This window comes from Heterodontus francisci, chromosome 1, assembly GCF_036365525.1.
Source record: "Heterodontus francisci isolate sHetFra1 chromosome 1, sHetFra1.hap1, whole genome shotgun sequence".
Lineage (NCBI taxonomy): Eukaryota > Metazoa > Chordata > Chondrichthyes > Heterodontiformes > Heterodontidae > Heterodontus > Heterodontus francisci.
The window spans coordinates 154298296-154317950 of NC_090371.1; the positions used below are offsets into that span (position 1 = coordinate 154298296).

The 19655-nt window shown below is 42.3% G+C and overlaps 1 protein-coding gene across 1 annotated transcript in view; it reads left to right on the forward strand.

Annotated features, from left to right (window-relative positions):
- adgra3 (adhesion G protein-coupled receptor A3) overlaps positions 1–19655 on the forward strand; it is a 235787-nt gene that overhangs the window by 167607 nt on the left and 48525 nt on the right. The window contains exons 6-10 of the mRNA XM_068037542.1: positions 1200–1360; positions 2355–2568; positions 3342–3506; positions 6537–6738; positions 9647–9796. Coding sequence (XP_067893643.1) covers positions 1200–1360; positions 2355–2568; positions 3342–3506; positions 6537–6738; positions 9647–9796 — 892 coding nt within the window. The remainder of the gene's footprint in view (positions 1–1199; positions 1361–2354; positions 2569–3341; positions 3507–6536; positions 6739–9646; positions 9797–19655) is intronic.

Consider the following 19655-nt stretch of genomic DNA (forward strand, 5'->3'; position numbering starts at 1 on the left):
GAATCAATTTCTCTCTTTTTGTACATTATCTGGTCACTTACCTTGACCGCTATGTGTCACACAGCAATTGTGATGCAGAGGGCAGGCAGGTCATAGAGTGAGAGAGATACAGCACTGAAACAGGCCCTTCGGTCGACCGAGTCTGTGCTGACCAACAACCACCCATTTATACTAATCCTACATCAATCCCATATTCCCTACCACATCCCCACCATTCTCCTACCACCTACCTACACTAGGGGCAATTTACAATGGCCAATTTACCTATCAACCTTCATGTCTTTGGCTGTGGGAGGAAACCGGAGCACCCGGCAGAAACCCACGCGGTCACAGGGAGAACTTGCAAACTCCGCACAGGCAGTACCCAGAACCGAACCCGGGTCGCTGGAGCTGTGAGGCTGCGGTGCTAACCACTGCGCCACTGTACCGCCCTATGAGAGAACTACTCCCATATGTCTGTCTATGCTTCTCTGTGTCAATGACCTGAAGTTACATGGAAGTGCCCTGGGTGTGATTGCCACAATTTATTGTCTTCCCATATATATAAAATAGAGCACCTGGTCTGTGTTCAACACCTCTCCATGCTTACATGGCAAGAACAGCACGTCACATGGTGGGGCATTATGGGAACAAATCTACATCCCATCGCTGTGCTCATGGTCCAACACAATGCAGCACCTATTTTATGAAATAGTTACAATTGACTATTTAATAAAAACTTAACTGTTAATTCATACAGGTAATACGGCAAAGTGTGTGCATACGAGCAAGATCCAAATGTCATGGTTTCATTGAAATCGTTAGATGTATAAAAGGCTCCCTAATGTTGGATATCTTCAAGTTCTCAAATTCCACACAAGTTACAATGTGAATTTTAAAATGTTGTTTTATTTAATTGTTGACTTGGATATTTTAAATTTGCTATATGCATAACAAAATGTATTTTTATTAGTTTTATCTCATTCTTATAGAACCACATAAAATCAATAACTTCAGACAAGGAATTGAAAAATATTACAAATTATTAGCAAACTTTGATAAAATTAATTTAAATACCAGCACTGTGGGTCCATCAAACATGTCTTGGATGCCTTTTATCAATAGTGTTGATCTCCGGTTTCTGTATCTTAACAGTACCTTTGTAAAGCAAAAACTATTTGAAAACATTGCACTTAATTTTGAATTTTGTCATTGTAAAGAGAATTTCAGACGGACTATCTTTTGTGTGATTGCAACTTGCTTTGGATGATTCAATGGATAAAGACTAAAAATATAACTGTACGAGAAACTAAGTGTGCTTTCCCAAAGTCTCTGCATGGTCAGCTTGTGACAAGTGTTAAGAAAGAACTTTTGACTTGTGGTAAGAATTTAAGATACATCTTTATAATTGTGTACTAGTAGCCTTAATGTAACTTTTCACATTACCTGTGTTATAAGGCAATTAGAGGATGAAAGAACTCACAAATATTTAAACAAAGTACTTCCAAAAAGCAGGATTTGAGGGTGTTGGCAACAATGGGGGCTGAATTTAGTTGTACGGTAGGGTTCCCGGCACTGGGCCGAAAAGCATATGGGAACTTGGCCTTTCGGAACCCACCACCCCCCCACCCACCTTACCACGGCACAGTTCATCTGTGCTCGGGCAGTTAGCTGCTTGGTTCCCGGATCCCTATCCCATTTAAGAACAGAAACCCCGCTTCCAAGAGCTGCTGGTCAATCAGAGGGCCAGCAGCTCAGTAGTATCGGCAGCGCCACTGGGAGCGGAGACCATCGCTGGTACTACAAGTGGCTTGGGACATACCCCCCACCCCCGCCACCCTAACCCCTGCCATTGTTGGTTTAATTTCATTGGCGGTTGGAAGAGGCCCTTAAGTGGCTAGTGATCGGCCACTTAGGGGCTTCAATTAACTTCTGGATAATAATACTGTCTTCAGCCTTTCCCAGTCCCAAATTTATCGCTGTGTGACAAGAAGGCGACAGGCCCTCTGCACCGCACCCCCCCCCCACCCCCCCCGCCCACCCTCCCCTTGTGGGCTTCACTGATTTTGAGTAGTTGTTATATGTAGAGTAACAATTACCAAAATCAAAAATAGTCTTATGGGAAAATTAATTTTCTGTGAAATGATTTTATTTGCCAAACATTGCTTGTTCCTACATAATGCATTAATAGTCTAAAATTGGTAATGTTAGAACACCTGTCCTACTGAGTTTCAACTCAGTATTAACAGATTCATGCCACTTTACGGGATATTTCATTTTGTATTTCATAAATATATCATGATTGTATTGTGTAAGCTAACTGAAGTCTATGCTTGTGAAATTGGTTTCATTTTAACTAATCTTTGTCATTGCAGATGCTCCTCTTGAGCTGCCATCCTTTCAGCTGACCCCTTCCCATCGTCAGGTGGTCTTTGAAGGAGACAGTCTCCCTTTTCAGTGTATGGCTTCTTACATTGACCAGGACATGCAAGTGCTCTGGTATCAGGATGGAAAGATAGTAGAAACTGATGAGTCCCAAGAAATCTTTGTTGAAAAAAATATGATCCATAATTGTTCCTTTATTGTAAGGTAATAAATTAACTTGCATAATTACATCTTAGCATCCAAAGTAAGTGTGTTTCTTTACTGCATATATATCATAATCATGGATAAAGGTCTATTTTTCCTATATTTGAAATAGATCTTCACTGCAAAACATTCTGTTTTCTTAAAGCATGTATCTTCCAGTTTTATGAAGATCAAATTGGCATTTTTTTTTAAATTATTGTCTTTCTACTGCACTTCATTGTGCTGATATATTTCAGGACTTTGGCATCTGGCCTAGATATAATGCCACCATCTGCACAATGTGTTCAGTGTAGTTTTTGTAGCATTCCATTAATCTCCAAATATTTGCTCAAAGGCAGACTTTATAAATGCTGAAAATATGGTCTTATTCAATTGTAATGCTCCAAATGCTGAGAAAATCTACTTTAGATCTCCATGAAAGTGTTCTTAAATATGGATTAAATTGTAAGGGATTCAGTGCTAGTTATATTTGGACTCCGGCAAATATTTACTGCATAATACTGGATTTTTAGCAAAGTATATTCTCTTTTCAGTGAGTTTCATGTTTTATAAAAAAAGCCATTTAGCATTTAATAACTGTTCAAAGCATTGAACCATTTCAAAATTGAGTTCATGGTTGTTGAACATTGTATGCTTGCAGTTAATACATCTTGCAGCTGTGGATATTTACAGTAAGATGAAGTATTCTGTTTTCCAAAGTGCAATTTTATACAAATTTGAGTATTCCTTCCTATGTTTCTGTTGAATGGTAATGTAACTGTTTCTAAATGCAGTACTCTAACTATCTCAAATATCCAAATGGGTTCCACTGGAAACTGGGAGTGCCATGTCCAAACCAAACGTGGAAACAACACAAAACAGGTTAACGTAGTTGTCTTGGAGAGCACAGCTAAGTACTGCCCACCAGAGATAGTGATGAATAACAAAGGGGATTTCAGGTAATGAACTTGCACAAAAAAGCTTTTTCATGAAAAACTGGCAGCATGTTTAGTAACTGTGGTGGTGTCCTTTTCTCAATAGACTTACTGTCTAGAACTAAAATGCTTTCTTTATAGCCAAACATAATGTAGCTCATCACTATACTGATTACAGTTAATAAGTTTACAATAGAATTGCTGACTGCAAGGCATTATCAAGATATACTGCACATTTGAAAACTAGCCTCAGGATATGTGATCTTTATTAAAGTTGAGTTTCGTCAAAAACTATTTCAATATGTACAGAAATGGGGTTTGGGGAGTTTGAGCAGCTGCTGCTTAATAATAGTGAAAGCAATCTAGTTATTTTGTAGTAATTTGGTTAAGTTAAAGATAATTTTTCTCAGCGCTTCGAATTACTTATCTGAATGACAATAAGTGCTAAGTTTCTAAATGCATTTAGATAATGGCAGTAAAGAAAATAGGACAATAGTTCTCTGATATGTAGTCTATCCCTACTACTGGTCCTGGTCCGGAGGTTTACTCTGGGTATCAAGATTACCAAATTAATGCTCACACTTGGCACGTTTATTCAGCATGTCAAAATCTTATCTTCAACAGAGATTATACTCCCGCGTCCACGTAAACTAGGTTACTTAGGTTTATCTGAGAGTCAGAACGGAGCAGGTGATCAGTCCTCCCCTTCCGATTCTCCAAGTAGTTGATCAGACCTGAGCTAGCTAGCTAGCTAGCACTACGGAGCATGCTTGCTTATACCCTGTTTCGTGCATGCTACCTGCATGATAGCTCGGGATGAGCCAGACCTGACTACCTGTTGTACAGTGATTGGTCAGTCAGCTGTTGCCAACGCCACGGGTGCGTTACGTCAACCACAGTCGGTCAGTCTTTCACCGGTTTTGACATCTACTTATTTTTGGTAGCCTCATCCCCCAAGTTTTGACCACATTGCATAGCTGGTTCTCCGTTCTCCAGCCCTTGTTTGAAAACAAGACATTACTTCACTCTGTCGACCCCTGGTCTCCAAGCAACCAGCTCACATGGCGCATCTGTTAACATTTAGCTATAAGTTTATACATGTTTTCATAAAACCTCGCAGGTGTTAGTACATCCACTTCCCCTTTACAGTTCAGTTACACCACATAGCTGTCTCAGCATATCCCTACTTCCCTGCTGTGGACTTGTTTATACTTTTAGCCACACACATTATTTCCCCACGTAACAGGTCACATACTGTTCACGGGTTGGATGGTGGTCACCCTACAGATATAGCGATACTATAATGCTCTTAGATTACAGTATAGAACTTTTTTTCAATTTGGCTGAGTTGGTAGAACTCTCACCTTTGTCGCAAGATTGTGAGTCCTGCTTCAGGACTTGAGCATATATAATCTGGATTGGTGGTTGAGTACGGTGCTGAAGGATATTATGTTCAGGAATTGTTCCATAAAGCACAGTACCTAATTATACAGTATCATGAGCTGGCTTGTAAAAATAGGGCGCTCTTTTGAGCTCAACTCGATATCTTATTCTTTGCATGTACCTTGTGTGGTTAGCCAATCTTTTTGTGGAACTGATAATTACTCTGATGAGCAGTGGTTAATGTTAAATTAGAAAGCTTTAATTTTGGATAATACCCATGACCAAAAAAGAAGTAATTCCAGATTTAATTTCTTCCATAACGCTTCCTGTAATATGTAAAGCAATAAAAATGTGCTCATTAACCCAAACAGTAGGCATAATGCTCCCTTTTAAGTTTTTGCTTATTGATGGTCAACTACTAGCGTAAGAAGCTTATGGGCTATATTTTAATTTCCAGCCTCTGCTTCTCCAGAGCTTATGGCCAAGAGGGTAGAAGGCACAGCTGCAAATGATGTGGCAAACAAAGTGGGAAATACACATAATACAATGTCAGAGTTGGACGAACGCAGAGTTCTCCGGGTTACAGGGCTGGAGGAGGTTAAACGTAGGAAAGGACGAGGCCAAGGATGAGAATTTTAAATTTGTGACATTCATGGACTGGGAACCAATGTAAGTCAGCAAGTGCAGGAGTGTTGGATGAACAGGACTTGGTGGGAGTTATGGTAGGGCAGCAGAGGTTTGGATGAGCTTGAGTTTATGGAGGGTGGAAGATGGGAGGTCCTCATTGCATATTTCATGGAATAAGCTTATGTACTGCCTGTGTGGAGTTTGCAAGTTCTCCCTGTGTCTGCGTGGGTTTTCTCCGGGTGCTCCGGTTTCCTCCCACAAGCCAAAAGACTTGCAGGTTGATAGGTAAATTGGCCATTATAAATTGTCACTAGTATAGGTAGGTGGTAGGGAAATATAGGGACAGGTGGGGATGTTTGGTAGGAATATGGGATTAGTGTAGGATTAGTATAAATGGGTGGTTGATGTTCGGCACAGACTCGGTGGGCCGAAGGGCCTGTTTCAGTGCTGTATCTCTAATCTAATCTAATCTAATCTATTATAAACTGGTGTATCCTTTGAATCATGAGCAATGCTACAAGAAAAGTGCTAATAAATATTTACTTCTCTGCATTCTAAGTTCTAGTATTCTGTGCAGACTAAGAATTCCCCATGTTCAGTATTTTGTATGTGAGGAATTAGCACATCTCACCCATGTAGGTATGAATGGCCATAGGGTACATGATGCCTGTGTTACTGCACACCAATAAGGAGAGGAAAGAAGAAAATTGGTGAAGGAAAAGAAAAGCTCCAATTTCATAAGCAGGCCCAATATGAAATTCTGTCACCACGTAATGAGACCTTCCTTTTATGCTGTAACCTTTGTAGCAGCTTGGTAAAGTGCAAGCTCTAGTATCACACACATTATGAAAGTCTACATAAGATTTCCACCCTCACTCCCTGGAGTGTGGGTACTTTTTACTATTATTTAAACATCTCCTAAACTGTATGCTGTTGTATAGACTTATTACCAAAATGTTGGAAAATGCAATGCTAGTCTTTATGCTGCTAAAGAATATATTGTACTGTGATTATATTTATTTTCCCCTTTCCCACGACATACAGGTGGCCTCGTACACTGGCTGGCATCACTGCCTATCTGATGTGTACCCGTTACTCTGCTGGCACTGGCATATACCCTGGTGGCTCTCAGGATGAAAAGAAGGCTTGGCGCAAGTGTGACCGAGGAGGATTTTGGTCCGATGATGATTATTCTCGTTGTCAGTATGCAAATGATGTTACACGGGTGCTTTACATGTTTAACCAGGTACATAATAAGTGCTTACTTGAATTAGAAAAAATAACTCATGCTGTATAAATACAAGCTTAAATTTATATAGTAAATTCACTTAGGAAATAAATGTAACAATGTTATCCATTTGTAGTAACACAGCAATGCACATTAGAGTCATAGAGTTATACAGCACAGAAACAGGCCTTTCGGCCCATTGCGTCCGTGCCGGCCATCAAGCACCTAACTATTCTAATTCCATTTTTTAGCACTTGACCCGTAGCCTTGTATGCTATGGCATTTCAAGTACTCATCCAAATTCTGAAATGTTGTGAGGGTACCTGCCTCTATCACCTCTTCAGGCAGTGCGTTACAGATTCCAACCACCCTCTGGGTGAAAAATTTTTTCCTCAAATCCCCTCTAAACCTCCTGCCCCTTATCTTAAATCTGTGCCCCCTAGTTATTGACCCCTCCGCTAAGGGAAAAAGTTTCTTCCTATCTATCCTATCAATACCCCTCATAATTTTGTATACCTCAATCATGTCCCCCTTGGGTCTTCTCAGTTCTAAGGAAAACAACCCTAGCCTTTTCAGTCTCTCTTCATAGCTGAAATGCTCCAGCCCAGGCAACATCCTGATGAATTTCCTCTGCACCCTCTCCAGTGCAATCACATCCTTCCTATAGTGTGGTGCCCAGAACTGTACACAGTACACCAGCTGTGGCCTAACTTGCGTTTTATACAGCTCCATCATAACCTCCCTGCTCTTATATTCTATGCCTCAGCTAATAAAAGCAAGTATCCCACATGTCTTCCTAACCACCTTGTCTACCTGTCCTGCTGCCTTCAGTGATCTATGGACAAGTACATCAAGATCCCTCTGACCCTCTGTACTTTCTAGGGTCCTACCATACATTGTATATTCCCTTGCCTTGTTAGTCCTCCCAAAATGCATCACCTCACACTTCTCGGGACTAAATTCCATTTGCCACTGCTCCGCCCATCTTACCAGCTCATCTATATCATCCTGTAATCTAAGGCTTTTCTCCTCACTATTTACGACACCACCAATTTTCGTGTCATCTGCAAACTTACTGATCATACCTCCTATATTCACGTCTAAATCATTAATGTACACTGCAAACAGCAAGGGTGCCAGCACTGATCCCTGCGGTGCACCACTGGTCACAGGCTTCCACTCACAAAAACAACCCTCGACGATCACCCTCTGCCTCCTGCCACTAAGCCAATTTTGTATCCACTTTGCCAAATTGACCTGGATCCCGTGGGCTCTTACCTTCTTAGCCAATCTCCCATGCGGGACCTTATCAAAAGCCTTACTGAAGTGCATGTAGACTACATCAACTGCTTTACCCTCATCTACACATCTAGTCACCGCCTTGAAAAATTCAATCAAGTTAGTGATATGCAAATTGTGTTATGCAAAAAAAAAAACCTTTTGTAGTTGAACAGCACTTTTTCATTACTAAGGTTCACTTCTTATTGCATGTTGTAGCTTGGGTGTCAGCTTGACTCTGCAGGCATTATTCTTATCTCTCTTTCCAAAGGTTCTGGGTTTAGATACCACACCAGGACTTGAGTACATAATCCAGACCTCCGTCTGTATCACAAAAAAATATATTTCATTGATATGTGTAAGAATGGCAGTGACATTTGCTTACTCAACAGTCACTGCACTACAGTATTTGTTGTGCAGACCAAGATATTCTGTCAGGATAGGAAGGCACTGTAAAAATGCAAGAACTTCTTTAGAATGCACAATAAATCTGAGATTAGGTGCAATGAATTGTTGAAACTTTTCTCCTGATGTATTTTTGTTGTTGTGATTGACAATAGCACCTTTTAAGCTTTCTGTTTTAGGTGTTGTATATTAAGGGTGGTGTATACAATGTGAAAGGTAAATTATGTGGATTCATGCAAAATCTTTGCGAATTGTTTATCTCTGTTAGTCCGTTGCTACAATAATCGAGTGTATTGTAGCCAAAGTTTCTGATGATAGAAAGTTAGGTAGGAAAGCAACTTGTGAGGAGGACACAGAGTCTGTAAAGTGATATAAATAGGTTAAGTGACTGGGCAAAAATTTGGCAGATGGAGTATAATGTGGGAAGAATAGAAAAGCAGAATATTATTTAAAAGGAGAGAGGCTGCAGAATTCTGCAGTACAGAGGGATCTGGGTGTCCTCATACATGAATCACAAAAGGTTAGTATGCCGGTACAGCAAGTAATTAAAAGGTAAATAGAATATTGGCCTTTATTGCAAAGGGGATGGAGTATAAAAGTCGGAGATTCTTGCTACAACTGTACAGGGTTTTGGGGACCACTTTGATGAGAACACACCTCTAGTAATGTGTACAGTTCTGGTCTCCTCATTTAGGGAGGGATATACTTGCATTGGAGGCAGTTCAGAGAAGGTTCACTCGGTTGATTCCTGGGATGAAGGGCTTGCCTTACGAGAAAAGCTTGAGCGGGTTGGGCCTAAACTCATTGGAGTTTAGAAGTATGAGAGGTGATTTTATTGAAACATATAAGATTCTGAGGGGGCTTGACAGGTGAGATGCTGAGAGGATGTTTTCTGTCATGGTGGAAAGTTTCTTCCATTTAAGACGGCCAAGAGGAGAAATTTCTTCTTTGAGGGTCGTTAATCTTTGGAATTCACTACCACAGAGAGCAGTGGAGGCTGGATGACTTTATAATTTCAAGGCTGAGTTAGACAGATTTTTGATCTACAAGGGAGTAAAGAGGGAGGACAGGCAGGAAAGTGTAATTAAGGCCACAATCCGATCAGCTATGATCTTATTGAATGGCGGGAGCAGGCATGAGGGGCTGAATGGCCTACTCCTGCTCCTATTTCTTATGTTTTAATGTCCTTATGTTCCACTGAGTCTTTCAGCAGTACTATAACATTTTAATTTTAAATAAGCAGATGCCTTTGAATCTTACAAATGCTGTGGCAACAGCACGGCAACTTCTGGCTTACACCGTGGAAGCTGCAAACTTTTCAGATAAGATGGATGTCATCTTTGTGGCTGAAATGATTGAAAAGTTTGGCAGATTTGCAGAGAAATACAGAGAGGTGAGATTTTGTGATTATTTATTATCAGTATCACCTGTAAATACTTATGCATATTTAAATATGCTTTAAATTTACATGGAAACATTTTTGGGGCAGAAATGAATAATTTTATGGTTATGGAAGTAAGTGATATTTGTCTGGTGAATGAATCATGTTTCCACTTCTTGTATATTGTGAACTGTGAGGAGGACAGTGATAAACTTCAGGAGAACATATACAGGCTGGTGGAATGGATGGACAAGTGGCAGATGAAATTGAATGCAGAAAAGTGTGAAGTGATTCATTTTGGAAGAACAAGGAGGGGCAATATAAATTAAAAGGTACAATTCGAAAGTGGGTGCAGGAGCAGAGGCACCTGGGGGTATATGTGCACAAATCATTGAAAGTTCAGGGCAGGTTGAGAAAACGATTAATGAAGCATATGGATCCTAGGCTTTATAAAGAGGAGCAACAAGAATAAAAACAAGTTATGATGAACCTATCTAAGACACTGGTTCAGCCTCAACTGGAGTACTGTATCCAGTCTGGGCACCACACTTTAGGAAGGATGTTAAGACATTAGAAAGGATAAAGAAAAGATTCACGGAAATGGTTCCAGGGCTGAGGAACTTCGGTTACGTGGGTAGGTTGGAGAAGATGGGTCTATTCTCCTTGGAGAAGATGAAGAGGAGATTTGATAGAGGCGTCCAAAATTATTAGAGGTCTAAACAGAATAGATGGGGAAGAACTGTTCCCATTGGCTGAAGGATCCAGAACCAGAAGGCACTAATTGGCAAAAGAAGCAACAGCGATATGAGGAAAAACTTTCTTGTGCAGCAAGTAGTTAGGATCTGGAATGCACTGCCGGAGAGAATGGTGAAGGCAGATTCAATCGAGGCCTTCAAAAGAGAACTGGATAACTATCTGAAGAGAAAAAAATTGCAGGGCGATAGGGAATGGCCAGGGAGTGGGACTAGGTGAATTGGCACAGACATGACGGGCTGAATGATCTTCTGTGCTGTAACCATTCTATATGAATCAGTTGATACAAATGTAAAGCACTTCTGATTCATGTACGGAATGGCAGCTTGCTGAGTAAAAGTCTTTTCTGCTCTGTCCCACCAATTTACCTTAACCCAAATCTCGTATGAACACATATTGCTGCACGAGTGTGAATTTTTCTATTTGTCCCACTAATCGCCCTCAGTCTCTGAACAAGATTGTCAAACTCTGTTGATTTTTTTGGCAACTATCTGTATCCCATAGAAGTTGAATCAAGAACTCTTGGGAGTCAGGACCATAGGAACAAGAGTCGGCCATTTAGACCCTTGAGCCTGTTCTGCCATTCAGTGAGATCATGGCTGATCAATGGTTTAACTCCATATACCTGCCTTTGCCCCATATCCCTTAATACCTTTGGTTAACATAAATCTATCAACCTCCAATCTAAAATTAACAGCATAAACTTGTGGAAGAATGTTTGGATCTTCTACCACCTTTACATGTCAGTGTTTTCTAACTTCACACCTGAAAGCTGGGATCTAATATTTAGGCTATGTCGCCTCTTCCTAGATTCCACAATCAGCAGGAGGAAAATGAGTTCTTGTTTTTGTGTTGAAAACCTCTATCAAATCATCCATTAACCTTCTAAATTCCAGGGAATACTACCCTAATTTGTGTAAGTGGCAAGTAATATTTGCACCACATAAGTGCCAGGCAATGACAATCTTCAACAAGAAAGAGTCTAACCATCTCCCCTTGAAATTCAATGGCATTACCATAACTGAATTCCCCAGGATCAATATCCTGGGGTTACCATTGACCAGACACACTGCAGGTTGGGGGCTAGGTATTCTGCAGTGAGAAACTCATCATCTGAATCCCCAAAGACTTTGCACCAGCTATAAGGTACAATTCCGACTGTGATGGTATACTGTCCACTTGGCTGGATGAGTGCAGCTCCAAAAATACTAAAGAATCTCACCATCATCCAGGAAAAAGCAGCCCACTTGGTAAACTATATTAAGCATTCACTCCATCCACGACAGGCATGCTGTGGTTGCACCATTTACAAGAAGTTGTCCATGGGACAGTTCTGAAGAATTTCTCACTGACCCACATAGGTAATCAGGGAGGCAGTGGCATAGTGGTATTGTCATGGACTAGCAACCCAGAGACACAGGGTAATCCTCTGCGGACATGGGTTCAAATCCCATCATGGCAGAAGGTGAAATTTGAATTCAATTAATAAAAAAAAATCTGGAATTAAAAAACTAGTTTAATGATGGCCATGAAACCATTGTTGATTGTCACAAAAACCCATCTGGTTCACTAATATCCTTTAGGGAAGGAAATCTGCTGTCCTTACCTGGTCTGGCCTACTCCAGACCCACAGCAACATGGATGTCCCTAAAATGCCCTCTGAAACGGCCTAGCAAGCCACTCAGTTGTACCTAACAGCTAAAAATTTGATAAGGAATGAAACCGGATGGGCCATTGACCTAGGCAGCAGAAACGACCCTGCAAAGTCCTCCTTACTAACATCTGGGGGGCTTGTGCCAAAATTGGGAGAGCTGTCCCACAGACTAGTCAAGCAACAGCCTGACATTGTCTGCAAGGTATGATTCGGTGAGTATGACTATGTCACAGATACCACCATCACCATCTCTGCAGAGGTGGCAGCACAGTGGTATATATTTGGGAGGGAGTTGCTCTGGGAGTCCTCAACATCAACTCCGGATCCCATGAAGTCTCATGGCATCAGGTCAAACATGGACAAGGAACTCTCTTGCTGATTACCACCAACTGCCCCCCCCCCCTCAGTTGATGAATCAGTACCCCTCCATGTTGAACACCACTTGGAGGAAGCAATGAGGGTGGCAAGGGAGCAGAATGTACTCTGGGTGGGAGACTTCAATGTCCATCACCGAAAGTGGCTCGGTAGCACCACTACTGACCGAGTTCTAAAGGACAAGCTGCTACACTGGGTCTGCGGCAGGTGGAGGGAACCAACAAGAGGGAAAAACATTCTTGACCTCATCCTCACCAATCTGCCTGCCGCAGGTACATCTGTCCATGACAGTATTAGTATGAGTGACCACCGCACAGTCCTTGTGGAACCAAGTCCCATCTTCACAGTGATGATACCCTTCATTGTGTTCTGTGGCACTACCACCGTGCTAAATGGGATAGATTTCGAACAGATCTAGCAGTGCAAAACTGAGCATCCATGAGGCCCTGTGGACCATCAATAGCAGCAGAATTGTACTCAACCACAATCTGTAACCTCATGGCCCGGCATATCTCCCACTCTACCATTGCCATCAAGCCGGGGAACAACCCTGGTTCAATGAAGAGTGCAGGAGGGCCTGCCAGGAACAGCACCAGACATATCTCAAAATGAAGGGTCAACCTGGTGAAGCTATAGCCCAGGACTACTTGCATGCCAAACAACGTAAGCAGCATGCAATAGACAGAGCTAAGTGTTTCCACAACCAATGTATCAGATCTAAGCTCTGCAGTCCTGCCACATCCTGTCATGAATGGTGGTGGACAATTAAACAACTAACAGGAGGAGGTGGCTCCACAAATATCCCATTCCTCAATGATGGGGGAGCCCAGCACATCAGTGCGAAAGATAAGGCTGAAGCATTTTCAACAATCTTCAGCCAGAAGTGCCGAGTGGATGATCCATCTCGGCCTCCACCTGAAGTCCCCAGCATCACAGATGCTAGTCTTCAGCCAATTCGATTCATTCCGCATGATATCAAGAAACAACTGAAGGCACTGGATACTGCAAAGGCTATGGCCCTGACAATATTCCGGCTATAGTACTGAAAACCTGTGCTCTAGAACTTGCTGCACCCATGGCCAAGCTGTTCCAGTACAGCTACAACACTGGCATCTACCCGGCAATGTGAAAAATTGCCCAGGTATGTCTAGTACACAAAAAGCAGGACAAATCCAACCCGGCCAGTTACCGCCCCATCAGTCTCCTTTCGATCATCAGTAAAATGATGGAAGGTGTCATTGACAGTGCTATCAAGCGGCACTTGGTTATCAGTAACCTGCTCAGTGACGCTCAGTTTGGGTCCCACCAGGGACACTCCGCTTCTGACCTCATTACAGCCTTTGTTCAAACATGGACAAATGAGGTGAACTCAAGAGGTGAGGTGAGAGTGACTGCCCTTGACATCAATGTAGATAATACACACTGCTGCCACTGCATCGGTGGTGGAGCGAGTGAATGTTTGTGGACGGGGTGCAAATCAAGTGGATTGCTTTGGCCTGCATGGTGTTGAGCTTCTTGAGTGTTGCTGGAGCTGCATCCATCCAGGTAAGTGGAGAGTATTCCATCACACTCCTGACTTGTGCCTTGTAGATGGTGAATAGGCTTTAGGGAGTCAGGAGGTGAGTTACTCGCTGCAGGATTCCTAGCCTCTGATCTGCTCTTGTAGCCACAGTATTTATATGGCTACTCCAGTTCACTTTCTGGTCAATGGTAACCCCCAGGATATTGACAGTGGGGGATTCAGAGATCGCAATGCTGTTGAATGTCAAAGGGAGATGGTTAGATTCTCTTTTGTTGGAGATGGTCATTGCCTGGCGCAAATGTTACTTGCCATTTATCAGCCCAAGCCTGTATATTGTCCAGGTCTTGCTGCATTTCTACAAGGACTGCTTCTATATCTGAGGAGTCGCGAATGGTGCTGAACATTCTGCAATCATCAGCGAACATCCCCACTTCTTACCTTATGATTGAAGGGATGTCATTGATGAAGCAGCTGAAGATGGTTAGGCCTTGGACACTAATCTGAGGAACTCCTGCAGTGATGGCCTGGAGCTGAGATGATTGACTTCCAACAACCACAACCATTTTCCTTTGTGCGAGGTACGATTCCAACCAGCCGAGAGTTTTCACCCTGATTCCCATTGACCCCAGTTTTGCTAGGCCTCTTAATGCCATACTCAGTCAAATGCTGCAAAGATGCACTGCAGCAATATGCCAAGGCTACTCAGACAGCACCTTCCAACCCCATGACCTCTGCCACCTAGAAGGACAAGGGCAGCAGATGCATGGGAACACCACCACTTTCAAGTTCCCTCCAAACCACACACCATCCTGACTTGGAAGTAGAGGCCTGCTACCCGACCCGAACCCAAGAGGACCCGACAACATGTGTTGAGGTCAGATTGGGTCGGGCCCATCTTCAGGCTCCGGCTTTCGAGCTCGGCTCGGGTCAGGCCGAGTCCAAGTTGAGTTGGGACTCGGGCCGGCCCAGATACGCAGGGTCAGTGCTGTGCCGGTAAGTATTAAAAATAAAATATTTAACTGAGCTGGGAGTCCGGGACAAAACTGAGTCTGCGCAGTGAGCGAGTGATGTCACTTTGACCTCATCACGCATGCGCGGCAGCTTCGTGGAGGTTCCGAGTTGGGAGGTAAGTAAGCGGGTGGCTGGGTCGGGTCGGGCTTGGGGCAAAAGCGGAGGGAGTCGGGTCGGGCTCGGGTCCACGGTGGCTCAGTCGGATTTGTTTTCCTGACCTAAAGTAGGCCTCTACTTGGAACTATATCGCCGTTCCTTCGCTGTCGCTGGGTCAAAATCCTGGAACTCCCTTCCGAAGAGCACTGTAGGTGTACCTACCCCACATGGACTGCAGTGGTTCAAGAAGGCAGCTCACTACCACCTTCTCACATGAAATTGGGGATGGGCAATAAATGCTGTCCTGGCCAGCGACTCCCACATCCCATGAAACCAATTTTTTTTTAAATCAAATAATTATCCCTAACATTGACTGCAAAATATTTATCATGCATTTAATAGTTGAATTGTTTGAATTAGTTTTGTGCTCTATTCTTCAGTGGGGAATTAATGTTATATTTATTAGCACTTTAACAGGTGATACTAATACCTGTTAGGTAAGTTAGTTAGCAATCACAAGTAACAGAATGCCACAACTTTTCCAATAAGTTAGGCTACCTGTAAGAAAAACAAATTTATATTTCTGCAACTATAAATAGTTAAAATGCTTTTATCTGCAATAGCTAGTGTGACATTCCCTGTAAGAATACAATACGTATTCACACAATAATTTCCAAGAACACTGGTCTAAGTGAAACTGAACAACTCGGCCCTCTATTGCTGAGCTGACTAGAGCTCGAAGTAAACATGAAACACATTTCATTCAGATGCCACTGATCAATGGAATGCAATCTGAATTACTTTGTCTGACTATGCATTTCCAATCACTGCACACAAGTAAACCAATGCATGAACAAAAAGTTCTGTCCATGTACAAGATGCACTGCAACAACTTGCCAAGACTTCTTTGACAGCACCTTCTGAACCCTCTGCCACCTGGAATAACAAGAGCAGCAGGCACATGGGAACATCATCACTTGCAAGTTCTGCTCCAAGTCACACACCATCCTTACTTCGAAATACATCATCGTTCTTCATCGTTACTGGGTCAAAATCCTGCAACTTCCTCCCTAACCTACACCACATGGACTGCAGCAGTTCAAGAAGGTGACTCACCACTCCACCTCAAGGGCAAATAGGAATGGACAATAAATACTGGCCTTGCCAGCGATGCTCGCATCCCAAGAATGAATAGAAGAAACTCTCCTTGTCATTTAACCCTTGGGGTCTAGATATCATTCTAATAAATCTGTGCTGCACTACCTCCAAGGACAATATATCCTTCCTCAGGTGCCCAGTACTGAACACTTCTCCAGGTGTGGTCTAACCAGGGATTTGTATAGCTGCTGATGACTTCTAATGCCTTGTATTCTAGTCCTCTAGATATAAATGTCAGCTTTCCATTAACTTTTTAAATTATTTTTTGTACCTGTCCGTGACATTTTAATGATCTATGTACATGGACTCCTATGTGTCTTTGGACTTCCACTCTTTATAGCTTGTCACCATTTACTACTCTGATTTATTCTAAGTGGATAACCTTACACTTGCCTATATCAAAATCCATTGGCCACAGATTTACCCATTCACTTAATCTATTAATATCTTTGTAATGTTATGCTTCCATCTTGTTACAACCAGGTGGGCAATGTGTCTCGGGATCTCTTGTCTTCACCTGGTCTTATTCTAACAGGGTTTAATTTTAAACACATTGTGTTTTGAGCTCCCCTTTGTGATTCTTTGTTCACAGTTTCCAATTATCAGGCAAATAACTGAACACAAACAGGTTTTCTTTGGTTTAAAGCAGAAAGAAGAAATTTATTAAAACCTTAAAACTTAAACTCTAATACGGTTCACGCCTACGGATATACGACACACACATTAGTATGCACACGCGATATAAACATGCAGATAGGAATAGAAAAGAGCAGAAGAAGAGATAAGTAGAAAGGTTTGAGACAATATCTTGTTACTGTTGCTCGAGCTCGCTGTTGTCCTTGATTGAAAATGTGGTCTTGTGATTCGTTGGGGCCCAGTAATCATCTTAAAACTTTGTTCATGTAACAAACCCTTCGGTCTGAGTTTCACGTGTTTTCACAAGATTCAGTTCCTTGGGAAGAGATGAAAGCAGTCAGACAGGACAGGAGATGTTCTCAGTCCCAGGAGAAGGTCTTTACTCCATGAGCACACAGCTTTGACTGCGATCAAATTCCTTTGATGGAAGTTCAAATTCAAAAACCTCCCGCCAGCTCGTCATGTGACCAAAACTGGCCCGACCACTTCTGTGTATTGGAGAAGCAGCTGCTGAATCCCCATTGTTTCAACATTGTCTGTTACCATGGAAATGTCTTTCCGGTCAGGGCTTGCAATTTGAAGTTTTAATGTTCATGTGGTGAAATAAAGAGTGCTGCAGTCTTGGCAGGTGGGGTTTGCCTGACATTCTACACTGCTTACAATGTCACCTATTGTTCTGTCATGTGAAAGCATAGTTGTCATGTCGCCAAACCCACAAATGTGTTTCATTTAAATGTCAAACCATCTTAAATGTATGTAATGAGCTGCAGAAAATAAAGCATTAAAAGTATGTAATGAAAAGACAGATGAGAGTTAAAGCCATTAAAATGGATTGGTTCCATCTGAACTTTTTGTTTATGCATTGGTTTGCTTGTGTGCAATGACTGGAAATGCATATTGTCAGAGAATGTAGTTCAAATTGTGTCCTATTCGTCAGTGGTATCTGAATGAAATGTGATTCATGTTTACTCTGAGCTCTAGTCAGCTCAGCAACATACGGCAGAGTCTTTCAGTTTTTCTTAGATCAGTCTTCTTGGAAATCATTGTTTAAACGCTTATTGTAATCTTAGAGGAAATGTAATACTAGCTAATTGTGATAGTTATTTTACCCATTTATAGTCGCAGAAATCTTAGTTTTGTTTTTCATACAGGTAGCCTACTTACCAGTTGGGCTGAATTTTACCAGCCCCTCGATGTTGTGGCATAGGGGCCCATCAAATTCTGCGGGGGAGAGGCCCGCCTCGATCCCTGATGTCAAGAAGGACCCACCGCATATTAACAGCGGTGGTGGGCCCCGCACTGCTTGGTAGTGGGGCCTTCATCTAAATATTTAACACAAATTACATGTAAATGAACTTACCTGCTGGTGGCGACCATCCCATGCCAATTTTACGGCCGCCGATCGCACCTCACATGCCTTTGGAGCTCCGTACGGAGTTCTGAGGTGAGACCACAGAAACATAGAAAATAGGAGCAGGAGTAGGCCACTCAGCCCTTCGGGCCTGCTCCCCCATTCAAAAAAGATCATGGCTGATCGTCTAATTCAGTACCCTGTTCCCACTTTTTTCCCATATCCCTTGATCCCTTTGGCATTAAGAAATATATCTATCTCCTTCTTCAACCTGGTGGGGAGGAATGACATTTTCAGGGTGGGAGGGGTGGGGGAGCGAGGAAAACAATTTTTATTGGCTGTGGCCATGGTGGGAAGGGATTGAGGCTCAAAGGGAACAAATTTCAGGGGGAAGTTCGGGAAACGAATAAAAGTTTATTATGGGGGGGGCGGGGAAAAGAGGACAATTTATATAAAAATTACACATTGGGGGTGGGAGATGGGATTTCGTGTTGAAATAAAATTTTATTTTTATTTCCCGGAGACCGGGATTTTAAATATTAAAATGTTACTGAAGGGCTTGAAGCCCTTTAAAAATAGCGCTAGTGTCTGCGCAGTGGCACCGGTTGCTGTTGCCAGGGACACGGCGGCCACCCTTTCTACATCATTGGGGGTGGCTGCTCCATCTCTCTATTTAAATGAGCCCCCACGCGTTATATAGCGGGGGCTCTGCGGCGGCACTTCCATGTCGGGAGGCCGCCGAGTTGAAAGTGCGCCGCTGCGGAGCACGGCACACTAATAAAATTCAGGTCAGTTGTGATCGCAAACTAGCTTACCTAATAGGTTACTAGTAGCACCTGCTAAGGTGCTAATTAATATAACATTTCACATTGAATTAATTGGTTTTGTTCTCACTGAGTTTTGTGATCTATTTCTCTAACAACTCAACTATTTAAATACATGATAAATGTCTTGCTGTCAATGATAGTGGCAACCAGATATAGGGATAATTATTCATTTTCATTTCATTACCTTTATGGGTCGGTGAGAAATTCTTCGTAACTTTCCCACTGGCGATTAAATTAGAGGGGTAGGATCTACACGAGGACACACTGAATATGGTGTGTGAAAGGTGTGATTTACTAGGCTGAATTACCTTTTTTCATTTCATGTCTTGTTTCAGTGGCCCTGATTTATTTCCAAAATGAGACCACAATTGCAACCTAACATAGTGCCTGGATTTTTATGTTTTACATTAGAACCGTAGCTGCAATAACTGTTTGTTTCCTTTGCCCAATGTTTGCCCACATTTCCCTTCATTTAGTTTTCCATTAGA